General features: G+C 28.5%; 4 protein-coding genes and 1 long non-coding RNA gene across 5 annotated transcripts; 1 reads left to right on the top strand and 4 right to left on the bottom strand.

The window, feature by feature from the left end:
* Positions 1 to 6,677: 6,677 nt before the first annotated feature.
* LOC115709115 (uncharacterized) lies at positions 6,678 to 8,351 on the bottom strand. Its single transcript, XR_004010170.2, has 2 exons — positions 7,595 to 8,351; positions 6,678 to 7,441 (listed from the first exon to the last, which is right to left on the bottom strand). It is a non-coding gene; the product is annotated as an uncharacterized LOC115709115 (long non-coding RNA).
* A 4,209-nt stretch (positions 8,352 to 12,560) lies between these two features.
* LOC115708931 (uncharacterized) lies at positions 12,561 to 13,797 on the bottom strand. Its single transcript, XM_061111906.1, has 5 exons — positions 13,526 to 13,797; positions 13,334 to 13,438; positions 13,158 to 13,233; positions 12,965 to 13,066; positions 12,561 to 12,865 (listed from the first exon to the last, which is right to left on the bottom strand). Exons 1-5 carry the CDS (start codon positions 13,678 to 13,680, stop codon positions 12,779 to 12,781), a joined length of 525 nt encoding a protein of 174 aa, XP_060967889.1. The 5' UTR covers positions 13,681 to 13,797; the 3' UTR covers positions 12,561 to 12,778.
* On the bottom strand, positions 13,694 to 16,384 carry LOC133036088 (uncharacterized). The gene is made up of 4 exons (XM_061112567.1): positions 14,566 to 16,384; positions 14,221 to 14,466; positions 13,790 to 14,146; positions 13,694 to 13,705 (listed from the first exon to the last, which is right to left on the bottom strand). Exons 1-4 carry the CDS (start codon positions 14,872 to 14,874, stop codon positions 13,694 to 13,696), a joined length of 924 nt encoding a protein of 307 aa, XP_060968550.1. The 5' UTR covers positions 14,875 to 16,384.
* LOC115708932 (uncharacterized) lies at positions 14,950 to 20,387 on the bottom strand. The gene is made up of 6 exons (XM_061112566.1): positions 20,253 to 20,387; positions 20,055 to 20,124; positions 19,541 to 19,626; positions 17,960 to 18,032; positions 15,058 to 17,465; positions 14,950 to 14,999 (listed from the first exon to the last, which is right to left on the bottom strand). Exons 5-6 carry the CDS (start codon positions 17,447 to 17,449, stop codon positions 14,950 to 14,952), a joined length of 2,442 nt encoding a protein of 813 aa, XP_060968549.1. The 5' UTR covers positions 17,450 to 17,465; positions 17,960 to 18,032; positions 19,541 to 19,626; positions 20,055 to 20,124; positions 20,253 to 20,387.
* A 528-nt stretch (positions 20,388 to 20,915) lies between these two features.
* LOC115709034 (agamous-like MADS-box protein AGL16) lies at positions 20,916 to 25,055 on the top strand. The gene is made up of 8 exons (XM_030637066.2): positions 20,916 to 21,130; positions 21,217 to 21,298; positions 21,994 to 22,055; positions 22,133 to 22,232; positions 22,415 to 22,456; positions 24,402 to 24,443; positions 24,565 to 24,634; positions 24,791 to 25,055. The coding sequence occupies exons 1-7, from the start codon at positions 20,949 to 20,951 to the stop codon at positions 24,595 to 24,597; spliced, it is 543 nt and encodes a 180-aa protein (XP_030492926.2). The 5' UTR covers positions 20,916 to 20,948; the 3' UTR covers positions 24,598 to 24,634; positions 24,791 to 25,055.
* Positions 25,056 to 25,664: the final 609 nt, after the last annotated feature.

Raw genomic sequence — 25,664 nt, 5'->3', positions numbered from 1 at the left:
TTAAAAATAAATTATGATATAAATATGTTGGGATATGATTTTGTCTCGTAATGTACTTTCACGGAATGTATTCCGTGGTATATTAAATGGGTCTCAGGGTACATTAAATAAGTGTCATCATGGTACGTTTTTTACAATTTAACCCTAATTATCCCTAGATTAATCTTAGCCGTCAGATCAAATAACTCCCTCATCTGACGGCTGTCGTACATCACGGATTACAATTCGTAAAAGTATAATAAATAAAATCATATTCCTAAATATGTTATGTGAATAGTTTATGTTTGCAAACGAAGAGGTAGAAAGACTAAAAGAGAGAAAACAATGTTAATATTATAGGATGGTCAAATCAATATATTAATTTAATTAAGTGTACTAGGTTTAAACCTAATATGGTTAGTAGTGGGGACACACTGAGGTGTAATCCTTTATATCGTGTCTCCCCAATCAAATGTCAAATCTCTCCACATACAATATTAATATAATGTCAAATATATATTTATTGCTATTTGGTAACTTAATGAGACTAAGACTATATTAATGATGTGTGGTATTTTATAGTTAGTTAGTAATTATTATTATTTATTAAATTAAAATATGTAAGAGAATTGATATTAAATGTGCAAATAATAATAATATATCACCTATGATACTTGACACTTTAAGGTGTCTTATAACATTTTTCATTTGCTAGCTATTTCATTAATTTAGACTTATGTGACTTAATACACTTATCTTTAAAAGACTTTTTATGCATATGTTTAATACTAAGTTGATGTAATTTTACACATATGTTTAGTTTCTTTTTTCTTTTAATTAGATAATGAATTTTAATTTTTAATTTTTATATTAAATAAAGATGTAATTTATTTAAATAAATAATATTATTATATTAGAAAATTAAATATTTGATATAAAATTTTAAATAAAGACAATATATAATAGCAACAAAGTATTTTCATTCTACTTGTTTGATAACTAAAATTAAATGAACTCTATATTCAATAACTCTATTATCACTTTTTGTTTATTATTTTCAAACTTTAACTTTTGTGTAATGTGAACTCAAATTCTTACATAATTAGTTAATAAAATAAATCTCACTTAAAATATAAATTTCCTTATTTGATTCATTCTTTACAGAAACTAATACGGTATCACTATTGAATTCATTTTATAAAAACTAATTACAACAAATTTTGAGCATATTGAATAGTTCACGAACAAATCCTCATATTATGTGGTTAAAAATATATATAGTATTTTATGTATTTAAATATAGATTAAATATCTTTACAAAAACAAAAAAAAAAAGATTATGTTGGGGGTATCAACCCAAGTCCCACATTAGAAGAATAAGCAAGAGTTGTCTTGGATATATGTGTTTTATCTACTTCATTAGTATGAGACCTTTTGGGAAGGTACCCGAAAATAAAATTGTGAGAGCTTAGACCCAAAGCGGACAATATCATATAAAATCTGAAACATTCGGTATTTATGCCGCAATTTAACCTATTATAATTAATTCATTACATTATTATTACTATTACTATTACCATTTCATTACACCAAACCAAACACTCGGACCAATAACCCTATCCCATGTTACCAAACGTAGAGCCTCCACCACTTGGGCCACATTTATTAATCTATATTATTATTCATCATTTTCTTCATTTTGATGATTCAAAAAGGCACTGGTTTCACAAAAAGCATTTGGATATTTTTTTTAATCTTTTTCAAACAAATTAAGTAGTCGTTATAGTCCATTCCGAACACAGTAATGAGTTGGTAGATATATATCAATCAACTATAGTAGACTCGTGTCTAATTTCCATTGGTTTAAATTACTTGTTTTTTATTTACATAGGTTTGACGTGTCGATTTTGTATATGTTACTACAAAAAATTTTACTTTTAATCACAACAAAATTTGTGACTAAAAGTAAAAAAGTTGTGACTAATTATAAAATATTCTTATGTTGTGACTAAAAGTATTATAGTTACAAAAATTACAATTTATATTGTGACTAAATGTATTTTTAATCACAATACTTGTTGTGACTAAAATTAAATTAGTGACAACTTGTAACTAAATGCTAATAAGTAATATTTTGTTGTGACTAAAAATCACATAAAATCACAAAAAATATATGTTGTGACTAAGAGATTTTCACTAATAGTAGCTATTTTTTGTAGTGTGTATTAGTTTCTAATAGTATAGTTGTATTAATAGTATTGCTATTTGTCTAACACTTTTTATAAAAGACACTTTATAATTAGTTAGTGATGTTTTTTACAAAAGATTTTCTTAAGTTATATAAGATTGGATACTTAATTACACCAATATCAGTATGACATTGAAGAGGGTGTTAGACACCAGTAGTGTCTTCTAACAATTCTCATTGTATTAATACTCTTGGGTGATATTTTTTTTTTTTTTGACGCGTACTCTTGGGTGATATTTGATTGAGAGGAATGAAAACATATATGAATAATGCATATGAGAATAGGAATAGGAATAAGATGTAATCAAATTTAAAATGCATACAAAAATTGATAAAAAATTAATTTTTTTTTCTCATATTGCATTAGAATGATTTTTCTTTTCATTTTAAAATAAAAAAGTCATTTCATAAAATGATACGTTGGAATGACATTCCAATACCTTAATGACATGTTTACTTAAAGGGAATATGAATCAATCATATGGTATTGATTCACATACAATCGTTTACTAAATTTTAAAAAAGGATAAAGTATCCCACACAAATTAGAAAGATAATAAAGAGAAATGTTCTCCTCCCATCAATATATCAATATAAAGGAGAAGAATGAGGCGACATGTCACTCTAAAATCTCTCCAAAATTATTTTTCTCTACTCTTCTTAATTCTCTTATTTTTAATATTTTACTAGAGCATAAATCTACAAATTAATATTTTACTATTATTTTAATAAATTTTCTATAAAAATATCAAGCATTAAGTAATTATTTTATTTAAAAAAGCACTACATATATTTCCACGTTATTGTTGTTATTATTATTATATTGGAATTTTTTCAAAAATAATTTTATATAAACCTAAATCCTAAACCCTAAATAATATACTTTTGTATGTTGATGATTTTTCTCGTTTTTCATGTGTAGACTTTTTAAGAGAAATATCTGATACTTTTGAGGCTTTTAAATCTTTGTATTTAAAATTAAAACCTGAAAAAGATTGCAACATTGGTACGATTGTTTGCATTAGGAGTGATCATGGAAAAAAATTTGAAAATAGTGTATATGATGAGTTTCATAAATCTAATGGTATTTCTCGTGAATTTTTTGCTGCTAAAACTCTTGAACAAAATAAAGTGGTTGAAAGAAAGAATCGAACTCTAACAAGAATGGCTAGAGTAATGTTAAATAACAAGAAGATTACAAGGCATCTTTGGGCCGAAGAAATCAATTCTGCTTGCTATACTATCAACAGAGTGTTCTTACGTCCAGGTTTTCACAAGACACCATATGAAATCTGAAAAAGGTAAGAAACCAAATGTAAGTCATTTTCATGTATTTGGTTGTGTTTGTTATATTTTGAGAGATCGTGATTACACAGGAAAATTTGATGCAAGAAGTTATAAATATATATTTTTTTGGGATATTCCGTTAATAGTAGGGCTTATTGTGTGTATAATATGAGAACCCAAACCGTAATGAAATCTACTAATGTTGTTGTTGATGATCTAAAGGATTTCTCTGCGATTTCAACAGAAGAACATATTGATAAATTGCTTGAAAAGCCTTCTATTGTGGCAAGTTAAATTACAGAGCCACAGAAGCTGCAGATGAGACTACATTGCAAGACTCTATAGCTACAGATGTTGTTCTTCCAGAATCTTCATCAACAAAAGAATTGGAGAATCCTTCAAATATGACCACTGATCTAATTCAGAGGGAACCATCCTCAAGGGTTAAAAAGAATCATCCTTCTGATCTCATCCTTGAAAACTTGGATGAAAGCATGATAAAAGGAAGAAAATTTGCTAATATAATTCAATTCTTATGTTTTGTTTCTTCTTTAGAGCCTAAAACAGTGAAAGAAGCCTCAATGGATGAAGATTGACGTTCCTAGCAATGCAAGATGAGCTACATAAGTTCATTCAAAATAACAAGGTATGGACAATGATTCGAAGACTGCCATTTGTGAATAACATTAGAACGAAGTGGATTTTCAAAAATAAGAGTGATGAGTTTGGCACAATCATTCAAAACAAGGCAAGGTTGGTTGGCCAAGGATATACTCCAGTCGAGAGTATTGACTTTGATGAAACCTTTACTCCAGTAGCAAGATTAGAATCCATCAGGTTAGTTCTTTCCATAGCTTGCATTCTTAGATTTAAATTGTATCAAATGGATGTTAAATCTGCTTTTTTGAATGGTTTTCATAAAGAAGAAGTGTATGTTGAACAACCCAAAGGGTTTGAGGATCCTCATTTTCTTGATCATGTTTATAGATTAGACAAAACAAGCATCTCGTGCTTGGTATGAGCGTCTAACTGAATTTTTGCTATCTTATGATTACAGAAGGGAAAATGTTGATAAAACACTTTTCATCAAGAACATTAATACTGATGTTATTGTTACTTAATATATATATTGATGATCTTGTGTTTGGTTCTACTTCTAACTTTGAAGTACAAGTTTTTGTTTTTCAAATGCAACAAGAGTTTGAAATGAGCATGGTAAGTGAACTTACTTATTTTCTAGGTCTCCAATTGAAATAATTTGATGAGGGTACTTTTGTCTCTCAAAGTAAGTGCGAAGAACTTGATGAAAAAATTTAGTCTTGCGAACGCCAAATATACCAATACTCCTATGAGCACATCATTGAAACTATCCAAAGATGAACAAGGAGTAAAGGTAGATTTTTTTTTTATATGTGTAGTAAGTAATTTTTTAAATCTTATTTTTTATACTGTAAATTTTTTGAAATTTTTTAAAAATTTAAAAGTGATCTTAAATAAACGTATGCGATCATGAAAACAAAAATGAAAGCACTCTCCTAAATATCGAAACAGATAAAAAATCTACCAAAACGATGTTATAAAGATCAGAAATTTTCTGTATTTTATATGGATACTGTTAATTCCCTTATTATTAATTGTTTTACCTTTGGACTAGTCAATGAGAGATCGATGTACATTGATGCATGGAATGAAGACCAAAACAGTTGGTCTCAACAAACAGTTTAATAGCAGAACTATTAGGCTGGTGACTATGTATAATAAGAATAACAACAATAATCAATTAAAAGGGGGAGTAATAATTTTTTTATCAAGAAACGAGAGTAATAATATTAAAAGTATATATATATCAATTATTTTTTTGAATGTACCTATTTATTAATAATTTATAGGAATAATTATATTTCAAAAAAAAAAAAAAATTATAAAAATACGGCTGTGTAGAAATTTAAATATTTTACAGTTTTTTAATTTTATTTACATAAAATATAGTCTAGATGTATTTTTATGTTGTACTTTTATTATTTTTGTTAATTTTTTCTTATTTGTATATTATTTTGTTGTTTTGATATTATTTTAATGTTCTTTTCTTGTTATTTTCATGTAGTTTTGTTATTACTATTATTTTTTTTTTTTATGTTTTTATAGAATACCGTAAGAATGTTAGAAAAAAACTTTGAACATAAAAGTATAAATTTTTGGTGATTCTACAATGCACCCCCTTAAAAGGATGTATTGATGCACCCTTAACTTATTTTGGCATTCAGAAAAAAAATTTAGTCTATTTTTTTTTCATATTCATGTACGTTATAGCTATTTAAGATATCCTACAAATTTTTGAGAAATTCGAAATAATTTACAATATAGAAAATAATATTCAAACAGTCGATTTTACACGCGTATAAAATAAAATAGTCATGTGTGCAATACACTGTTTGAACATAGTTTTCGGCGTCTTAAACTTTTCCAAATTTCTTAAAATTTTGCAGGATGTCTTAAATAACTATAACGTACATGATCATGAGAAAAAATTTAAGTACAAAATTATTTCGGATGCTAAAACAGGTAGGGGTGTATCAATATATCCATTTTAAAGGAGTGCATTGTAGAATTTTCCTAATAAATTTTTTACCAAAATAGAAGTTTATGTAATTTTTCTAACTTATATAACTTATATAAGTATATATATATATATTAATTATTGTGAAATTTTAAAAAAATATATATATAACGTACATGATCATGAGAAAAAATTTAAGTAAAAAATTATTTCGGATGCTAAAACAGATAGGGGTGTATCAATATATCCATTTTAAAGGGGTGCATTGTAGAATTTTCCTAATAAATTTTTTACCAAAATAGAAGTTTATGTAATTTTTCTAACTTATATCTATTTTATATAAAGTATACCTATATAACTGAAATTTTTGGTTTTTGAGAATTTTATGGGTGACTTTTAATTTTTATTTAATAAAATAATAAAATATTATTTATCTATAATAAAATAATAATAAATATCCTAAATTAAATATTTGAATTGAATATTTGAATTTGAACTGATATTTATCTATAAAGCAAAACACACTTACGCTTTGTTGGAAAGCCACAAAGATGTCAGTTTTACAATCAAACTGAATTTGTTAAAGAACCTTTACTACCGAAGAAATTTAATCAAAGAACCACCAAAGGGTCAAACTTTCATAATCTAATAATAATGTATGGCTACATTAATAATGTATGGCTACATTGTTGGCGAGGAAAGTAAGAAAGTTCAAGTACAAAATTGAACCTAGATTCCTCTGCAATTATATAAATAATGTGAACAAATTATCAAGAGGTAATCGGAGGACATACAAACAAAAAAGAAAAATCAGAAGAATGACTAATCTAAGATTCAATGGCTGAATGACTATTTTTACAACTTGACCATTCCTTGGAAGGAGACCTAAATAAACATTGAGGAAGTATGCCCACACATAAAGACATCTTGTTGCAACCCTTGAAAAGAACATAACTTCAAAATATTCAATTTAAAATCCTCACAAAGTCTTCATATTAACGGTCAATAATGGTGAGACAGATTAGAATAAGATTTCAGTCTCAAAAATAAATGAATCTAAAACTTCCAATTAAAATCTTCTAAGAACACATCCAACCATTGCTTGGTATCAAAAATCATGCTCGGCAGACAATGACATTACCCAATCAAAGATGTATCCCAGGCTCAAAAATATGATAAGATAAAACAAGGAAAAAAAAAGAGCAGCATACCTGTATCCGCTTCTCCTTCTCCTTCTTTCTCTCGTTCCTCTTTACAGACTTAGTCTTAGGTTTCGTATCCGCGACTGTGGCTGTGGCCGTGGCTGTGGCTGTAGCCGCGGGTGGATCATACCCAGGAGGTCCCTCATGTGAAGACATCTCCTTTTTCAACTACAGCATTGTACAATGACAAAACTAACTTCATCAAAATTTTCCAAGCTTACAACTTTGAAAAAAGATGGGTTGGTGGCTAAGAGTCGGCTTATGACCGCCGACGACAGAGGTATGGGTGGCTACGACGATGAAATGGGTTATGACCCTAACCCGAATAGTTTCCCAATGTAGTGCAAGACTCCCATCTGGGCTTCGATTCCAGCTATTGTGCTCTGCTGACCAGGAGCATCATTGTATATCTTCAATGCCTTCTCTAGCAATTTCAGTGCTTGCTCAAGCTCATCCATTGATTCGTAGATGGTAGATATATCTGACAAACCACTTGCTATTTCCTCTACAGGGATCCCAATCATTGGCTTTTCATAAATTCGAAGGGCATTCTCACAGTACGATTTTGATTCTCTTATTTTCCCTGTCCTGTTGTATAAATCAGCTAACCGAACAAAGACTGAACCAACAGATGGATGGTTCTCTCCTTTAGTGGTCTTGAACACAGTCAGCGCTTTCTGATAGGCAAAAATAGCCTCATCATACCGAGACAAAGATAAGTATGTGTCTCCGATGTTTCAATAATAAAGTTTCAATTTTTATGTTTTCATTATATTTTCCCCCAAAATTAAAAAAAGTACATTTTTTTAAAAAAAAAAATATTTTCCTGTTGATGCATTTAAAAAAAATATTTTCCTATTTTCATTATGTTTTCAATTTTTTTTTTTTTTTTGATTTCGATAAAGGTATATGTTTTGGTTTGCATTTAAATTTTTTGTGGAAGAAATTCCCCTTTGGTATTTCTTAATTGCGTGACGATCATCTTCTGTTTGATATTAGTATAAAGAGGTATTTGGGTTTTTGATATTTGACTTTGTTATGATTTCGTACATTTTGTTTTCCTTCAAGCTGCATTCTTTGTTTCACTTTTTTCAGATATTTATTGTCAACAAAGATTTTGTTTTATGTATTTAACGCGTTTAAGCACACTGCATATGGTAATATTGTAATGGGGTTTATTTGTTTTTGTTTTTTTTTTCCCTTTCTTGGTATAAATAATTGCAAGATTTTCTTCTGTTGATAGCGCTTGGAGGAGGAAATAGGAGTTGGATTGAGTTTTTTAATAGTTAATTATTGACTGAAAAAGTGTGCCGTCCGTGGAAAGCAAGTTATAATTTCAGCTATTGTTGATGTTTTAGAATTAATTACTTCTTTAATTGAAAAAGGTTGCTCACTTGATGAAGCTAGATATTTCTGTGGCTTCTATTCACATTTAAGAATGACGTACATCGCCAGAAGGGAAGTTTTGTGTTATGGGTTGAACTTTTGGAGTTTTTGGAGTTTATGTCAATATTTGGTGAACTAATTACAAGTATACTCAGATTAATAAAAATAATTTATAATTCAACATTTCTATTCTATATAAAGTGTGCCTATATAACTGAATTCTTGGTTTATATTCTTGGTTTATGAGAAATTCATGGGTGACTTTTTATTTATATTAAATAAAATATTATTTATATATAATAAAATAATAAAATAAAAATAAAACAAATTCCATTTAAACTGATATTTGATATTTGAACTGATACTATTTATATATATATATACAATATTATATATTGTTCTCATGTGATATTATTTAAACCATAAATTTTCGCACTCCCTTCAATTTTAAAAGATTAATAAAGATTAGAAACTATAAATTCAGTGTTATTAATAAAAATGAATCTTTGTGGAGATAATGTTTCTACCAATGTCGAAAGTGAAGTCAACTAATATTGTTCTATCGCTGTTTAGAAGCTTTCTTTCTTTACATTCAGATTGGCATGACAATTGAACTATTCAAACATATGAAGTCTTGTGGTATGTTGCCCAATGATGCAACTTATAATATAATGATCGATGTGAATAAACTTTTTGTTGCATAAAAATGTTGATTGTCTCGACTCTTGATACACAATATATTTTTTATTAAAAATAAAAACCTAAAAACAAAGAAAGAGGATCAATGTGTGAAAATTTGGATGGATTGCGGCTACTTCTATCATGCCTAAAAAGTTGTTAAAGTATGAATATGAAGTGGAATAAGATCATATGAAATTCATTTTGGGTTCCTTTAATTGAGATAGTTGTTTTTCGTCTACACTCAACTCAATACCGAAAAGTGTTGCTTCCTTTAATGAAAAATGATTTCATCTTCAGATCCGCTTGAGCTCTTGTTTCCATGATGATTGGTGATGGATTTTAATGGCTTTAGAATATAGATAGATATAAAATGTGCCTATATAACATAATTTTTGGTTTATGAGAAATTATTGGTGCCCAATAATTTAAAAGCCTAAATTTTCTCTATTACTATCCTATTTTATATTCTTGTATGTATATCTCTCATTTTTTTCTATTTTTTTTTATTAAAGTTAATTATTTAAGTAAATAAAATTCCATAATAAAAATCTAATTCCTAAATTTTCTCTATTACTATCTTATTTTGAATTTAATTAAAACAAACAAAATATAGGTACGTAATCTTGTACGTATATCTCTCATTTTAATTTTCTAATTTTTTTTTATTAAAGTTAATTATTTTAAATAAATAAAATCCATAAAAGAAATCTAATTCCCAAATTTTCTCTATTACTATCCTATTTTGAATTTAATAAAAACCAACAAAATATATATGCCTAATCTTGTACGTATATCTCTCATTTTTTCTAATTTTTTTTTATTAAACTTAATTATTATAAATAAATAAAAATTCATAATAAAAATCTAATTTCTAAATTTTTTCTATTACTATACTATTTTGAATTTAATTAACAACAATAAAATATATGTACGTATATTTTTCATTTTTTTTAATATAAATTTTCTATATACATATATATTTATACAAAAAAATATAGATAAAAAATAGTAGTGAAGAGATCCAAAAAAATTCACATAAGCTTCAAACACACTCTAAAAAAAGTATCATTTATAATTCTATGTGTAACTAATTTATTTGTTTATTTGGGTGATTTTAGTCTATATATCTCAAATTATACTTTTTAATTTTTATAATTCGGTTATAGCAAGTAAGAATATTTGGGTTGATGTAATCATAACAGTATATATATAGCTTTAGTTGAACATGAATTGTCCATTTGATTTTGTTTTAAGTTTAGATTTTACAATTGTATTTGAATATATGTGGATCTTGAGTTTATCGGGTTAATTTGTTGAAAATATATGTTTACTGATTTGCTCAAAACAAATATACATAAACACATATATTTTGTAAAGTCTATCATGGTGTGCTATGAGATTCATGAGAGGCTTCAAGAGAAGAATGAGATTACGATAGCTGCAGTTCAAGTTTCAAAAAAAAAAAGTCAGAAGTGGCAACTTGCATTGTGAAGAAAGCTGGAAGCCCAACTGAGAAGAAAGTTGGCCCAAATCTAAATATAAGGTTATGATGTTATAGATGATATTAAGATAAATTTGGAGAGCATTGCGTTGTTATAATATTATTTGGAAGCTATCATATTTCTTGTTTTTTATATTCTTTCTTTCATATGTCCAGTTATATGCATGCTACCCCTATTTTTTTATAATTTTATTATTGCCGACTCGAGTTAAGTATCCATAGTAAGTGTGTAGCATTATTATTTTTTAAATATATTTTAAGCTAATCTCCATTCTCCTCTTCTCTTTCTGCAAATTTTAAATTTGACTTTTCACTATTGATTTTCAAATAACCCCACACACTAATTAAAATTAGTTTTTAAACTATTTTAAATTATATGATTATTTATTGAATCTTTCTCAATTAAATTATAGAGCACCTAACATAAAACTAAGTATACGTGCCTTGCACGTAATCTTCTTCTAGTAACTTATATAAGTATATATATATATATTAATTATTGTGAAATTTAAAAAAATATCTTTTCTTAAAATTATTAAAAAATTTATAACTTAAAGTGTTTATTTACAAAAATAAATTTAGTTTTAAAATTACAAATTAAAAATACACTTTATTATTATTGAAAACAACTAAAAATCAACTTTAACAACTATACAAATAAACTATAAAACAATCATAAAAAAATAAAAAATATTTTTTTTTTCAGCATTAAAGATTTTTGTAATTTTTTTTTAAATTTTTAATCTGTAAATTTTTGTTAATTATTGAAAAGAAAAATTAAGCAATTAAATTAGTTGCGTATATAAAAGTAAAGTGCTGTCGTATCTTTCTTAATTAATTAATTAAGATCCATTAATTAGCGTCATACATATGTAACTATCTGTTGTAATCTTCTCAATTTCTCTTTCACTCTCTGTATTATTCTGTATATATATATTTCTTTGTATTACCAAAAGTCATCATATAATAATAATTATAATAAGATAGTGATCACAAAATATCTACAAATTTTTTTTTGTTTTTACTTAATTTCCTTGCATAGCATTGTTGACTTATAAGAAATGTCACTTTTGCCAGTACATTTTTGTGCTGGCAAAAGTTAGTATTGCGCTGGTAAAATAGAATTTACCTATAATATGTTAGCAAAAGGGAGTTGACAAATCAATATTAGTATTAGAACTTTGGCCAGCATAAAATGAAAAGTATTGGCAAAAAAGACTTTTCCCAACGCATAAATGGGCTGGTAAAAGTTAGATTTTAACCACTGCAAATGTACGCTGGTAAAACTTTGATCTCTTTGCCAGCACTTTTACAAGCGCAGTAGCAAACTGTGCTGATAAAAGTGACATTTCTTGTAGTGGTTTGACAATATATATTAATTATAATACATACGATATATACACTACAAAAAAATAGGTCTATGTCGGCGGGTCCAGCCCCCCGTTATTGATCTATCTCGGCGGGTCTGGCTCGCCGTAAATTTCAATGCCGAGATTGGTGGGGAATCTATCTCGGCGGTCCCAGCCCTTCGTTATTGGGGTCATTCTCGGCGGGCAAAGCCCGCCGTTATTGGGGTCATTCTCGGCAGTCTATGCCCGTCGAGATAGGTATATTTTTATTCTAATTTACTATTTTTTGACACCTATCTCGACGGGCCTGGCCCCCCGTTATTGGTCAATATTGGCTGTTTAAAGAGCCCGCCGAGATCGTGTACTGGTGGGAAAAAAAAATAATTCCCCTTTCCATTACATTGATTGCATACAAAAATTTACAATTCAAAAAGAATATGCAAAATAATCTTTCAATACTTTAAATAGATGTATGTAATTCATCTTTTAATATAATAAAGTATTACATAATAATATATATTGTAATTAGTTTAAAAGTTTGACAATGAGTATAATTAGTCATATATACTTAATAAAGTTTAAACTAAATCATGGCATATACTCAGTTAAGTAGGAGACCCATTCTTCACGCACTTCGTTGATCTCATCCGTTGAGTATGTTTTCTGACCATAACACTACAATATAAAAGTGCGTCAAATTTTATATATATACTAGTTTCTTTATGATTCAAAATTTAAATTATATTATAAAGATACGATAGCTCAAACACTTACATGCTTCTCTAGATAATCTCTTGGATCGTTCGACATAGTTAAGTCTCTCATTAGTCGCATGATGTAAAAACCACAGACTTTATCGTCAGGTTGTTTAGGACCCTGAAAATATTTATATATATATGTCATAATTCTTGAATAGAAAAATAATTCAAATATAAAAAGTTTTAAAATTCAATTTAAGTACTCATACCTGAACTGTATACCAAGTTACGCCTTGGACTTTTCTTCTTAAATTATTATTTCGGGTATTATATAAGTCAAATGCACTTCATAAAAATAAAATAAATTTTCAATTAGGTAATATAATTCATAATTTATTATAAATTTTATAAGATTTATATGAATTTTTTTTTGAATTAATCTAACCTTTTGACTACACTCACGGCATCTTCTTTTGGATGATTACCAACTGGATCGAAAAAATATGCATCTTGGCTATGAGCATATATGATTATCACCATCCAATGTCGTCTGTAATCAATATTATTAAGTCATCCTTTATTATTTAAAAATATGACATTATAAATAATAATAAAAAAAAAAAGATGAATCACATACCCCAAGTTATAAGGTGTCAATAGAAACATCCCCTTTTCTACTGAATTTAAGCGTTCCGCAAGTAATCTTGCTCGTTCAACAATATTGTTTGTTTTACCAATGCTCGGTGCAAATTGAGAAGCCTCCATAAATGATACATATTGAGCAATTCTCATTTTTAAAAGAGTTTCATATAGACCTCTACACAATACAATAATACATTTATCAATAATAATAAAAAATAATAACAATTTATCCAAATTTATATTTATATATATAAATTACCTCATATACAATGAGATGACAAATGTGACCGATTTCTTCAAGATGTAAAACTTGTGAAACATCATCCTTGTCAATATATATGTTATGTTCAATTGATCCAAATATATTTTGAGGAGCTGTAATCGTGCACATAAAAGATCCCTTACTCTTCAAAAAGTTTTTTGTGTACAAAACCAAACTTGGTGGTATGTGATCCTGAATTGTACTTTTTTTCGTTGTCAAACTTGATGTTTTGACACTAGATGATGAGAATGGACGTGACTCTTTTTGTTGTGGCTGAGTTGTAGGTTGTATGTGTTGACTTGGATTATTCTTTCTTGTAACTTTCAACTTCTTTGGTCTTGGTTCTATTAAGGCCTGCAAATGACCAATTATGTTAACAAGTAAGAAAAGTAGAGGTAAAAGATAGCATAATTAAGAAAAATATGTACCTCAAATCCTCTTAGTACTAAGTGTGAAGGCCATGGTACAAATGTATTAATCGCATCTTTTACTTTTACAACCTCATCTGAGATCGCTTTTGGTAAATCTGCATCTCCCACAATAACTTCAGTTATGCGAACTCGAAGATTATCCCTAATGTCATCGCAATGAATTTTATCATCTCCAGTATGGACTATATAACCTTTTGCAACTGTTTCCAATGACGACTCTATTATCAATCTACAAGGTTCATCCTGATCAATAAAGTAATTTTTATTTTAGTTAGCCTATTATCGAGTAAAAAAAACTTATAAATGTCAAGTGTAGTAGTACTCGGAAATAATAAAATCAACCTTTGAATTAGTAGATTGATGAATCTCAAGTCCATTTCCAAGTTGAGCCTCAACTCTAGTTCCAGATTGAGCCTCAACTCCATTTCCAAGTTGAGCCTCAACTCTAGTTCCAGATTGAGCCTCAACTCCATTTCCTGATTGAGCCTCAACTCTATTTCCAGATTGACCCTCAACTCCATTTCTAGATTGACCCTCAACTCCATTTCCAGATTGAACCTCAGGCTGAGTTGCATTATTTGGTTGAGATTGTGATTGGTGGCTCATCATCATCTTCATCTGGCTCTCTATGGTGCTAAAACGCTCATTCATGATCTTTAATTGTCGTAAGAGTTCTTGTTTTTCTTGTTGCTGAAATTGGAGTTGTTGTTTTTATGTGAGCCAAACTTATTTCTTCGTTGGTTGTAAATGTAGCAATTCCAGCACCAACTCCTTCACTAGATACATTGTTTATATCAAATAGTGATTTTGGGATACCAATTGGCTCAACATTACCAACATATTCAGAGCAAAACTCTATAGCTTCTTCTGCAATGTAGCATTCAACAATACAACCTTCAGGTTTACTTCGATTTCTAACATATCCCTTTAATATCTTCATGTATCTTTCAAATCCATACATCCACCTCATATACACAGGCCCACCTAACTCAACTTCCCTAACTAAATGAACAGTTAAGTGAACCATTACATCAAAAAATGATGGAGGAAAAAATTGTTCAAGCAAACACAGTGTTAACTCAATTTCTTTCTGCAATGGCTTTAGAGACGATACATCAATAGTTTTTGAACAAATTGCATTAAAAAACATACAAAGCCTGATGATTGCAGATTTAACATGAGTTTGAGAAATTCCTCGAATAGCAATAGGGAGCAATTGTTGCATTAAAGCATGACAATCATGCGATTTAAGCCCAATAAGTCTTAAATCTTTAATTGAAACCAAGTTGCGAATATTTGATGAATAACCATATGGGACTTTCACATTGGCCAACGACTCACAAACTTGATGTTTTTCTTCCTTTGTAAGGTTGTAACAAGCTGCTGGTAATAACTTTCTCTTTTCTCCCACTTTAACACGAGGAGCTAAATCTGTTCTAATTCCCATTTCTAACAGATCTAGTCGTGATGAAAAACTATCTTTTGTCTTTCCTGGAATATTAAGTAAGGTTCCAATTATACTTTCACAAATATTTTTCTCAATGTGCATGACATCAAGATTGTGTCGCAATAAGAGATGTTTCCAGTACTCCAACTCAAAAAAAATAGATCTCTTCTTCCAACAAGCATCTTCAATCTTGTTCTTAGCTTTTGAAACTCTTTTGACTTTTACAACTTTCTTCTTTTTGCCTTTGCCTTTGCCTTTCCCTTTATTTCCTTTTCCTTTTTGTTTCACTTTTTCTTTATCTTTTGTATTTGGGGGAATCTTCCCAAATCGATTCACCAACTGACTAACTTTGTCAAAAACTTCTATACCAGTCATGGGAGTGGGAGCAATTCTATCTTCAATTGTACCATCAAATTCCTTTGAGTACCTACGAAATGGATGAGTAGGTTGTAGAAATCGTCTATGGCCCATGTACACAACTTTTTTACAGTGTGTTAATCTAACACCATATGTCTGTTCTGAGCAAATAGGACATGCTTTATATCCCTTGACACAATGCCCAGACAGATTACCATATGCTGGAAAATCATTGATTGTCCACAATAAAACTCCTCGCAAAGTAAAAGTTTCATCTTTTCTTACATCATAGCATTCAATTCCTTCCCATAATTGTTTTAAATCATCCACCAGTGGTGCCAAATACACGTCAATATCATTTCCGTGTTGCTTAGGCCCAGAAATTAATAATGACAACATGACAAATTTACGTTTCATGCATAACCAAGGAGGAAGATTATAAATAACAAGATTGACTGGCCAACAACTGTAGTTGCTACTCATGGAACTATGAGGATTGATACCATCCGCAGAAAGGCCTAGTCGAAGATTTCTAGGGTCTGAAGCTATTTTGGGATACATGTCATCAATATTTTTCCAAGATGGAGAATCAGCCGGATGACGCATTTTTCCATCCTTAATTCTCTTATCGTCATGCCATACCAAACTTTTTGCATGTTCAGTATTGCGAAATAAACGCTTAAACCTAGGAATTGGTGGTATATACCACAATAATTTGGCAGGAATCCCCTCCTTCTCCTTGCCATTATCATTCAACTTCCATCTAGAGCACTTACAAACAGGGCAATGCTTAGCCAACACAAACTCATTCCTAAATAATATGCAATCATTAGGACATGCATGTATCTTTTCATACTCCATGCCTAATGACCGCAAAATCTTCTTTGCCTCATAAGTACTACTTGGGATATTATTTCCTTCAGGAAAAATATCGCTTAAGTAAGAAAGTAATTGTGAAAATCCATTATCACTCAATCCATTCCTAGCCTCTATATTATACATCTTAACCAAAAATGACATTTTGCTAACCTTGGACCCAGTATAAATGGATTTTTCTGATTCTTCAATTATTCTTACGAATTCATCCGGGCGATCTGCAAACTCTTCTTCTAGATCGTTAACCATATCAATGTGAAAATTCCTATCTGATACATCCTCTTTGCGAGCTCTTTTTGGAAATGATGGTTGAGACACACTCTCACCATGCCATATCCATTTTTGGTAAGTTTGGTCGATACCATTTATGTATAAGTGTCCTCTTACATCTACAACCTTCAATTTTTTTAAATTTCCACACTTCATACATGGGCAAGATATCATAGTAGGATCCTTTTCATTTTGCATGGCGAAATTCATGAAATAGTTAACTCCATCTTCATACTCTTTTGACAATCTATTCTTTTTCATCCAATCTCTATCCATATTAATCTATAATTACCTAAAATAATTTAATGCTATTACAAGTTAAAAATTATATCAAAGCAATTTTTAAGCAAGTTTAATTATTTTGATACTTATAAATCTTCAATGTTATTAAAAATTGGGCAGAGTTTTCTCTGTTTCTATAACATTTTCTAATTTTATAAGTATCTATATCAACAAATAACAAACTCGATAAACAACACAGAATAAACATAATTAAAAATTGGACAGAGTTTCCTCTGTTTCTATAACATTTTCTACTTTCATAAGTAACTATTATATCTACAAATAAAAAATATCACACAATAAGTTTCTTCCTTATATCTCCGCAGCACACAAATTTCCCAGAACCTACTTCACTACAACACATAAGTTTCAACCTTCCATTATCATCGCAACACACTTAATCTCAAAACCTACTTCACTATGGATGAATATTTAAGATATTCAAACTCTTTTAAGATGAACAATATTATGGCGTTAAGCAAAGAAATGAGTGATTGTACATACCTCTTTTAATGAACCACCAAACTTCACTTCACTTCAATTTATAAAATGAATCCTTACTAATTAAATCCACAACCTACAATATTAAAATTTTACAATATTATATCCAATATGTCCAAAATAATAATAATACCACATACATATTATAAATGATATGTAATTTTTTGATACTAAGAAATAACCAAATCAAAATAAAAGTCCAAACAAACAGTAGAAAAGAAAATCTAAAAAGTGAAACATAAAGTCTAAGAAAAAAAAAAACTAATAGGATATTGGCTATATGGCCAAAGACTTTCATCCATGAGTGAATAGCTTGGACTACATCATGGGTTGTTGCAGAGTATAGCAGCAGCTGCTCTTAATTTTTTTCTTTCTAAAGAATATTTACCAGTCTAATATAGAAAACATATCAGAGTGGAATTCATAAAAATCAGTACTGGTATAGTTTTTCTGCTATGATTACTGATTTTTTTTCTTGTTTGTATATTGCAAGGAAATTTATGCTCCTGCCACTATAATTAATTTCTAGGAATTTCATGCCATTTAAAAGTGAAAATACAAAAGCATAGAAAATGTAAAACAGTGAATTATATAAAGAAAGCATAAATAACTAGGACATAAAAGTTTTTTGATAAAGAAATATCAACTGCAGCTCTTGATAATCTCTTGATAATTACAACCATTATTAACTGTAAAAATGAAATCAACATATACTATAGCAGTGTGCATAAATAATAAATGTACTCAAAACATAGAAAGAGAGATAAGTTATCAAAATAAGGGTCTGAACTTCTGCAACAGCTTCTTCTAACTACAGCTGTTCTACAATTTATAGCACATGGCTCAATAGAAATACTTGTTTTTTCAATTGTTGCTATTACTCAATAATAGGATTGATAAAATGATTAAAGCAAATATTAAAGTCTAGCAAGTAAGTAGTCTTCAAAGAGAGTAAGTGTTATGTTAGATTTCATTAACAATTTGTAGAGTGTAGCTTATTGTTGCTCAGTTTGAGCAATTGTTTGATAGTGGTTAGTGATTAATAAAAAGTTTCTTTTTCTTTTCTGGTAAAAGAATGAAAAAAAAAAGGAGCTTAGGAACAAACAAACATGTAGGATCAATTCAGTATACCAGGAAGAAGACAAATAGGGAGTTAAATGAAATGGAGAAACCACGTCTAACATCCTCCCACCATTACAATATCTTTATACTTATTTCAAAATATAACATGAAAAATTCTATGAGAATTGCTTATTGTGGTTCTTACCTTAAGTGAATCTGTATCCTTGAATGTGGTATAGAACAAAGAGTTTTTCAAGTTTGTGACTCTCCAGTAAACTATTTCTATACTATGTTCTTAAACTAAAGCTTTAAAACATTCATTATGAAATTACATGAAAATAGCAAACTAGCACCTTGGCCTATGTTCAGTATTTAGAATTAAAATCATAAACAGAACATACCATAGAAAATTGTTATAAAACACTCAGAACAAACGACAACAATGGAAGGACATTTTTTGCAGACACTAAAAGAAAAAGAAAAAACTCTAATACTGCAGAACAGTTATTCTATCAAACTTACCTACATCTTCCCATAGGATCTGGTACTTAGAGCAGTGCACTCAACATCTCGTTCCAGATGATAGGATCCCCAAAAAGCACCAGTGGCTGCATTCAAATGAAAATTAGTTCATTGAAATGGAGAAGGATAACAATCAATTTTTTAGAAGATGATTAATCAAATTGATCAATTTTCTTTTTCGTTCTATTTCCTTTTTTTCTTGCAAAGTCTTAATCTATTTCCTTTAATCTAAGAGCAGTGTACTACTAGAGTTGTTTATATACTCAAGAACCCAAATTGTGAACTAGAGAAAAAGACCGAGAAAATAAGAAGAAATTTGGATTTACTAATCAAAATGGACAAAGAGAATAATAAGAAATTTTGATTTACAGAAATCAAAAGCAAGCCCTAAAATGGAGATCTCCCTAAGTGTAGTTCACAAAAAATGTGCTCTGGCCTCTGTGAGTTTGGCGCCAATAAAAAAAACCATTTTCGGCCAAAAAAAAAAGTAAAGAAAAAAAAAATCAAAACTCACCAAAATGAAGCTTCAATCAATTCTCAAGCTTTCTTTATGTTGTATGAAGCTTACCCAAACATATTTCAATCTAAAACATTCAAATACAAACTAACATTTCAATATTCTACTAACTTTTTAGACTAAAATAAATTAACAACTATTAGGATATAAATATCAAAAAAATAAAATAAATCAATAGTATATATTTAAGCTTACATTTTTTTTGAAATGGTTGTGATGAAATAGAAGAAGAGAACATTGATGTTTTCTTGAAATTTTGGATTAGAAGAAAATGGTGGGAAAGAAAATAGGGTTTTTTTTTTGGAAGATGTAATGAAGAAGAAGAAAAGAGATGTTAAAGGACATTTGGCGGGCTGGGCTTTTTTTTTCACCAATCTTGACGGGCCAATATAGGCCCGCCGTTATTGGTACAGTAGCGGTTACCAATAACGGCGGGCCTATATTGGCCCGTCGAGATTGGTCAAATTTTATGTTAAATAATTATTTTTTTAAAAAAAATTAGGTCTATCTCGACACGCACACGCGAGCCCGCCGATATTGCTCAAATTTTAAGTTTTAAAAAATAGCAATAACGACGGGCCTATATAGGCCTGCCGTTATTGCTATGCTCAGAATTTTTTTAAAAAAAATCAGGCCTATCTCGACACGCACACGCGAGCCCGCCGAGATAGGGCTGCCGAGATAAGCCTTTTTTTTTGTAGTGATAGTACTAGTTTTGTTTTTCCCTCTTTGGCGGCCCCTATTTACACTAACTAACTATATAAGATGTTCTTTCATTAAAAATAATTAATTAAGAATAATAATAAACATATGTACAGTGATATGATGAATGGCTGGCTATATATTATAAATAGATAGAAGAGAGATATTAGAAGAGAGAGAGAGAGAGAAATGGGGAGAGGGAAAGTTGAGGTGAAGAGAATAGAGAATCCAACAAGCAGACAAGTGACTTTCTCAAAGAGAAGAAATGGTCTTTTGAAGAAAGCTTTTGAGCTTTCTTTGCTTTGTGATGCTGAACTTGCTCTTATTATTTTCTCTTCTTCTGGCAAGCTCTACCAATATGCAAGCCATGAGTTAGTACTATTAATTAATTAATTAATTACCCTTTCTTCATATTAATCTAATTATAATTAATTAATGTTTGTTAATCATGGTTCAGCATGGACAGAAGCATTGTTAGATACAGAAGTGAAATGGGATTGCTTGGATCCACTCATAACCAACGTTCTACAACCATTGAGGTATTATATATATATTTATATATATTTTTATATAGATCTATATGCATGTATGTATAGATGATGAATTTTGTTTTTGTTAAATATATTATTTTTAAGAGATTTTTTTCTTCTTCTTTATGTGCAGTTATAGGAATCGTTGTTATATATATTAGTCGCTTTCTCTTATATATTATTTAATAAGACAAATATATGAATTGTTTTTACTTAATTATATATATTAATTTTTTTATAAATAAAATGATCATCACTACTATTGGTTTCCTTAAGCAAAGACTAATAATTAAATAATTAACATGAGTTATATACGTGTCGTTAAGTGATTTATGCTTTTAGTTTTACATCATGAAATAATAAAAAAGTATTTAACCCCATAACTTAACTTTTTTACTTATATATATATGATTGATGTTTTTGCTTTGCAGATCTGTGCAAAGTGGGTTTAATTACATGTTAATATATATATATGGGTATATAATTGAATCGGATTCATGAACATGAATCATATGATTTTGATATATAGGCCTTGTAAAAAAATAAATGCAAATTATTATTATTATTTAATTTTTATAATATGTAGTACGGCCTTGACCAGCTGGCTACCATCATATATAATTAATTTCATGGTAATTAATTAAAAAATTTAACCCTTTCCACACACTATGATAAATGGGAGAGCTTTACTTTGTTTGGTGCAGTTTTGGAGAACTGAAATTGAAGAAATGAAAAGATCAACAGAAACTTTGGAAGGAAATTTAAGGTACAAATACATGATCAACCAATATCTATATATATAAATATATAGAGTTCCTATATTTTATATATAATAATGTGTAGGAACTTAGCTGGTGAAGATCTATCAAATTTGGGTATGAAAGAGTTAAGACAACTGGAACGACAGCTTAAGATTGGGGTTGAACGAGTTCGCTGCAAGAAGGTCTGTATATTATTACATTTTCTAATAATGAATTAATAAAGAAAAAAAAAATTATATGTATAATTAGTTATAAACCATAAACTTATTTACATATAAGAAAGATAGCTAGGAATTTGTTTTACTTTTTATGTTATTAATTATTGAATTAATTAGCTTATATAATAATTATGACCGATTGACAGAGAAGGATCGTATCTGAACACATCAACTTCCTCAAAAGACGGGTAAGATATATAACTAATTTTATTACTATATCATATTGCTTATCAAATAATTATATTAATATAATATCACAAAAGTTAATTTCTTAAATTGATAATACATATAGTTACTTATAGTTATAATTTGTGTTAACATGTACTATATATGATTCCATATAATATATGTTTGACGAATTATTATTATCTTGAGAGAATAAATATTCATTAAAGTTGTGATAATATATAATTTTTATTAATATTTTTTTGAACAGTAATCTTTATTAATATTTGATGGATATAATAAGAATACATTTCATGAGTTTTTAACGAGCTAAAGGAAACAATATTTAGGGAGAGTATGGTTTGATAATACTTTTATTTTTTATTTTTGTGTTCTGTAATTACTTTTAATTTTAAATTTTAAAAATAAAAATAAAAATGTTTTGTAAATTTTATTTTTTGTTTTTGTTTTTATTTTAGTTAAGTGTGGGTCCAAATCAGGATTTGGAGTTGAGTTTAAGTCTAGGGTCGGGGCTGAAGTTTGAGTTCAGGTTTCAAACTCCAAAATATTGATGAAAAGAAAATAAATTTAAACTATATAATTAAAAAAAAAAATGTGTTTAAAAAAATTTAAAAAAGTAATTTTTTTTTATTTTCAAAATTTTTAAAATTATGATTCTCATGTGAAAAATGTATAGAACACACTTTCTAAAAGTATTCTGACTTTTTTAATTAAAAAAATAAAAAATTAATTAAAAAAAGTATTACAAAATGCATCCTAAATACCAATTAAGTTTGTATATATTAATTTCAACTTATTATAGTCTAATAATTTTAGCTAGAATCTTACTCATAATACATATAAATATATATTTAGATTAAGCAATAAATCTTAAAATAATAACAAAAATGACCGTTTATTTCATCTAAAAAGGTTTATTGTCTAACCTATAATTCCTAAAGGCATGTACAGAAATTAGACAATGTAACCTTAATTTTATAAAAGAAAAGTTCTATCTTGTGATTTTCCGTCCCTCCAATAAAGTATCTACATAATGATAAAAAAAAAATTGATACTTAGTATCAAATATATATTTAATAAATCTCGTGGTTAGAAACTTAACCAATGAATCTATCTGCTATTCTTTTAGCCTTATTAATTCAAAACTGATACGTTGCAGCCAAAATGCAAACTCACCATACTAACTATACAAAGCCCAAAAAACTAACAATACAACCTAATAGATATATACATATGTTGGAGTTACATATTATTTAAATTGTTAGTATATTTGAATTGTTTGGGTAAGACTTCTGGTTTTTGAGATGGGGTTTCCTAGTGGCATTCTCTTATGTTAATGGAGATTTGCCTCTCCCTATCACCTAATGTGGTAATTGAACTTTCCTTTTAAATAAATAAATAAAAATTCAGTCTTTATATATATATATATATTTATATTGGTCGGCTCTGAGAGTTTATACGGCTTGAGTTCTCGACATGAAAATGTGAAAAAAAAAATTATTAGTATATAAATAAAATATATAATAATAAGAAAATATAATAAATATTATTATGTAGTTAGGAAGGATTGAATTTTAGAACTCATTTTAAAAGTTTTACCAGTCCCAAAATTTAATTTTGTATTAAACTCTATATTACTGAAAAACCGCCTATATATATATATGCTATTTCATCATGTTTTTCTTTCAACATACAGTTCAATCATATATATATATTTATATACTATCGGTTAATATAAGTCCTAAATATATATATATATGCATATTATATATATTGTAAGCTATATGGCTTTAATTGAATGTACAGTCTTGCCAATATCATTGTTCCTGCTTTAATTTGGTGAAAGATCTTAATATAAGAAAAGAGCATGCATTTTAGAACTACTATATTTGATATGATAATATATTTTGTTGTTTTAATTAATGAATTATATATGTATGTACACAGCGTCGAGCATTGGTAGAGGAGAACACTCGACTCCAGAAAAAAGTGAGATTATCTCTTCACCACTTCCCTACCTCTTATACTATATACACTATTAATTACTAATTATATATATATGATTAAGTAATTAGTTTATAATAAATATATTGGTGTATATATATACAAGGTCAAGTTGCTAGATCAACAGCAAGAAGCATGATGCCAATATATATATAATCCATCTTGGCAATTCACAGGTAATTATATATATAATATATACCATTATCTTTATATTAAAACTGATCAAATATACTTGCAAATTTTGTTCATTCATTTATTGTTATATACAAGTACATAAGTGTTTATACCAAAAAAAAAAAAATAATGCTAGCTATACATATTTTGAAATGCAGGGTACCAGGGATTCACAAGCGATATCTCACCAGTATCTTCTCACTGTGTTAAGATTATTATGTATTATAGATTATCTATATCTATCTATGTTTATGTATTATGTATATATGTTTAGATATGAATTATAATATTGTGCGAGTGCGACTGTATATTATATATGTATTGATTAGTAAACTATAAGTGCATTAATTAATTATTAGCAAGCTATCTGTATTATTGTGAGTAGCTTAATTTATATTATCGATCTGAGCTTTTCAAGATGAATATATATTGGCATCATACTTTCCTTTAGTTAAAACAAATACATATATTTATAATTCTTTGAAAATTGCTAAAGTAGACCACTATCATTATTATAAAAATTGTTAAATCTTGTGCAATTTGTGAACAAGGTGTTGTGTAGAGTGTTGTATTGTATTAGTATTATTTAATATAATACTATGTTTGATATTGACTTGTCTTAATAGATTGTGTAAAATTATACTATCTTTACCATAAATTCGACCCCAACTTTGACCTTGGCCCTAAAGTTGGATCCCATCTTTGGCCCTAGACTACAAACCCCAATTTGAACCCTAGACCTCGACATTGGACTTGGACCGGGGTCCGGGTGCGAGGCTGAGGTCGGGTTCAGGTACAGGCACTACAAGAAATATCACTTTTGCTAACTTATTTTTGCGCTGGCAAAAGTTTGGTATTGCAATGGCAAACAGAATCTACTTTTGATGTGTTGGCAAATAAACGTTGGTTTGAGAACTTTTGTTGGCGCAAAATGAAAAGCGTTGGCAAAAAAATAACTTTTCTCATACGTAGATAGGCTGGTAAAAATTAAAACTTTTTCCGTTGTAAATGTTCGCTGGTAAAACTTTGACC

Source organism: Cannabis sativa, chromosome 3 (assembly GCF_029168945.1).
Source record: "Cannabis sativa cultivar Pink pepper isolate KNU-18-1 chromosome 3, ASM2916894v1, whole genome shotgun sequence".
NCBI lineage: Eukaryota > Viridiplantae > Streptophyta > Magnoliopsida > Rosales > Cannabaceae > Cannabis > Cannabis sativa.
This window is presented reverse-complemented; position numbering and strand designations above follow the sequence as displayed.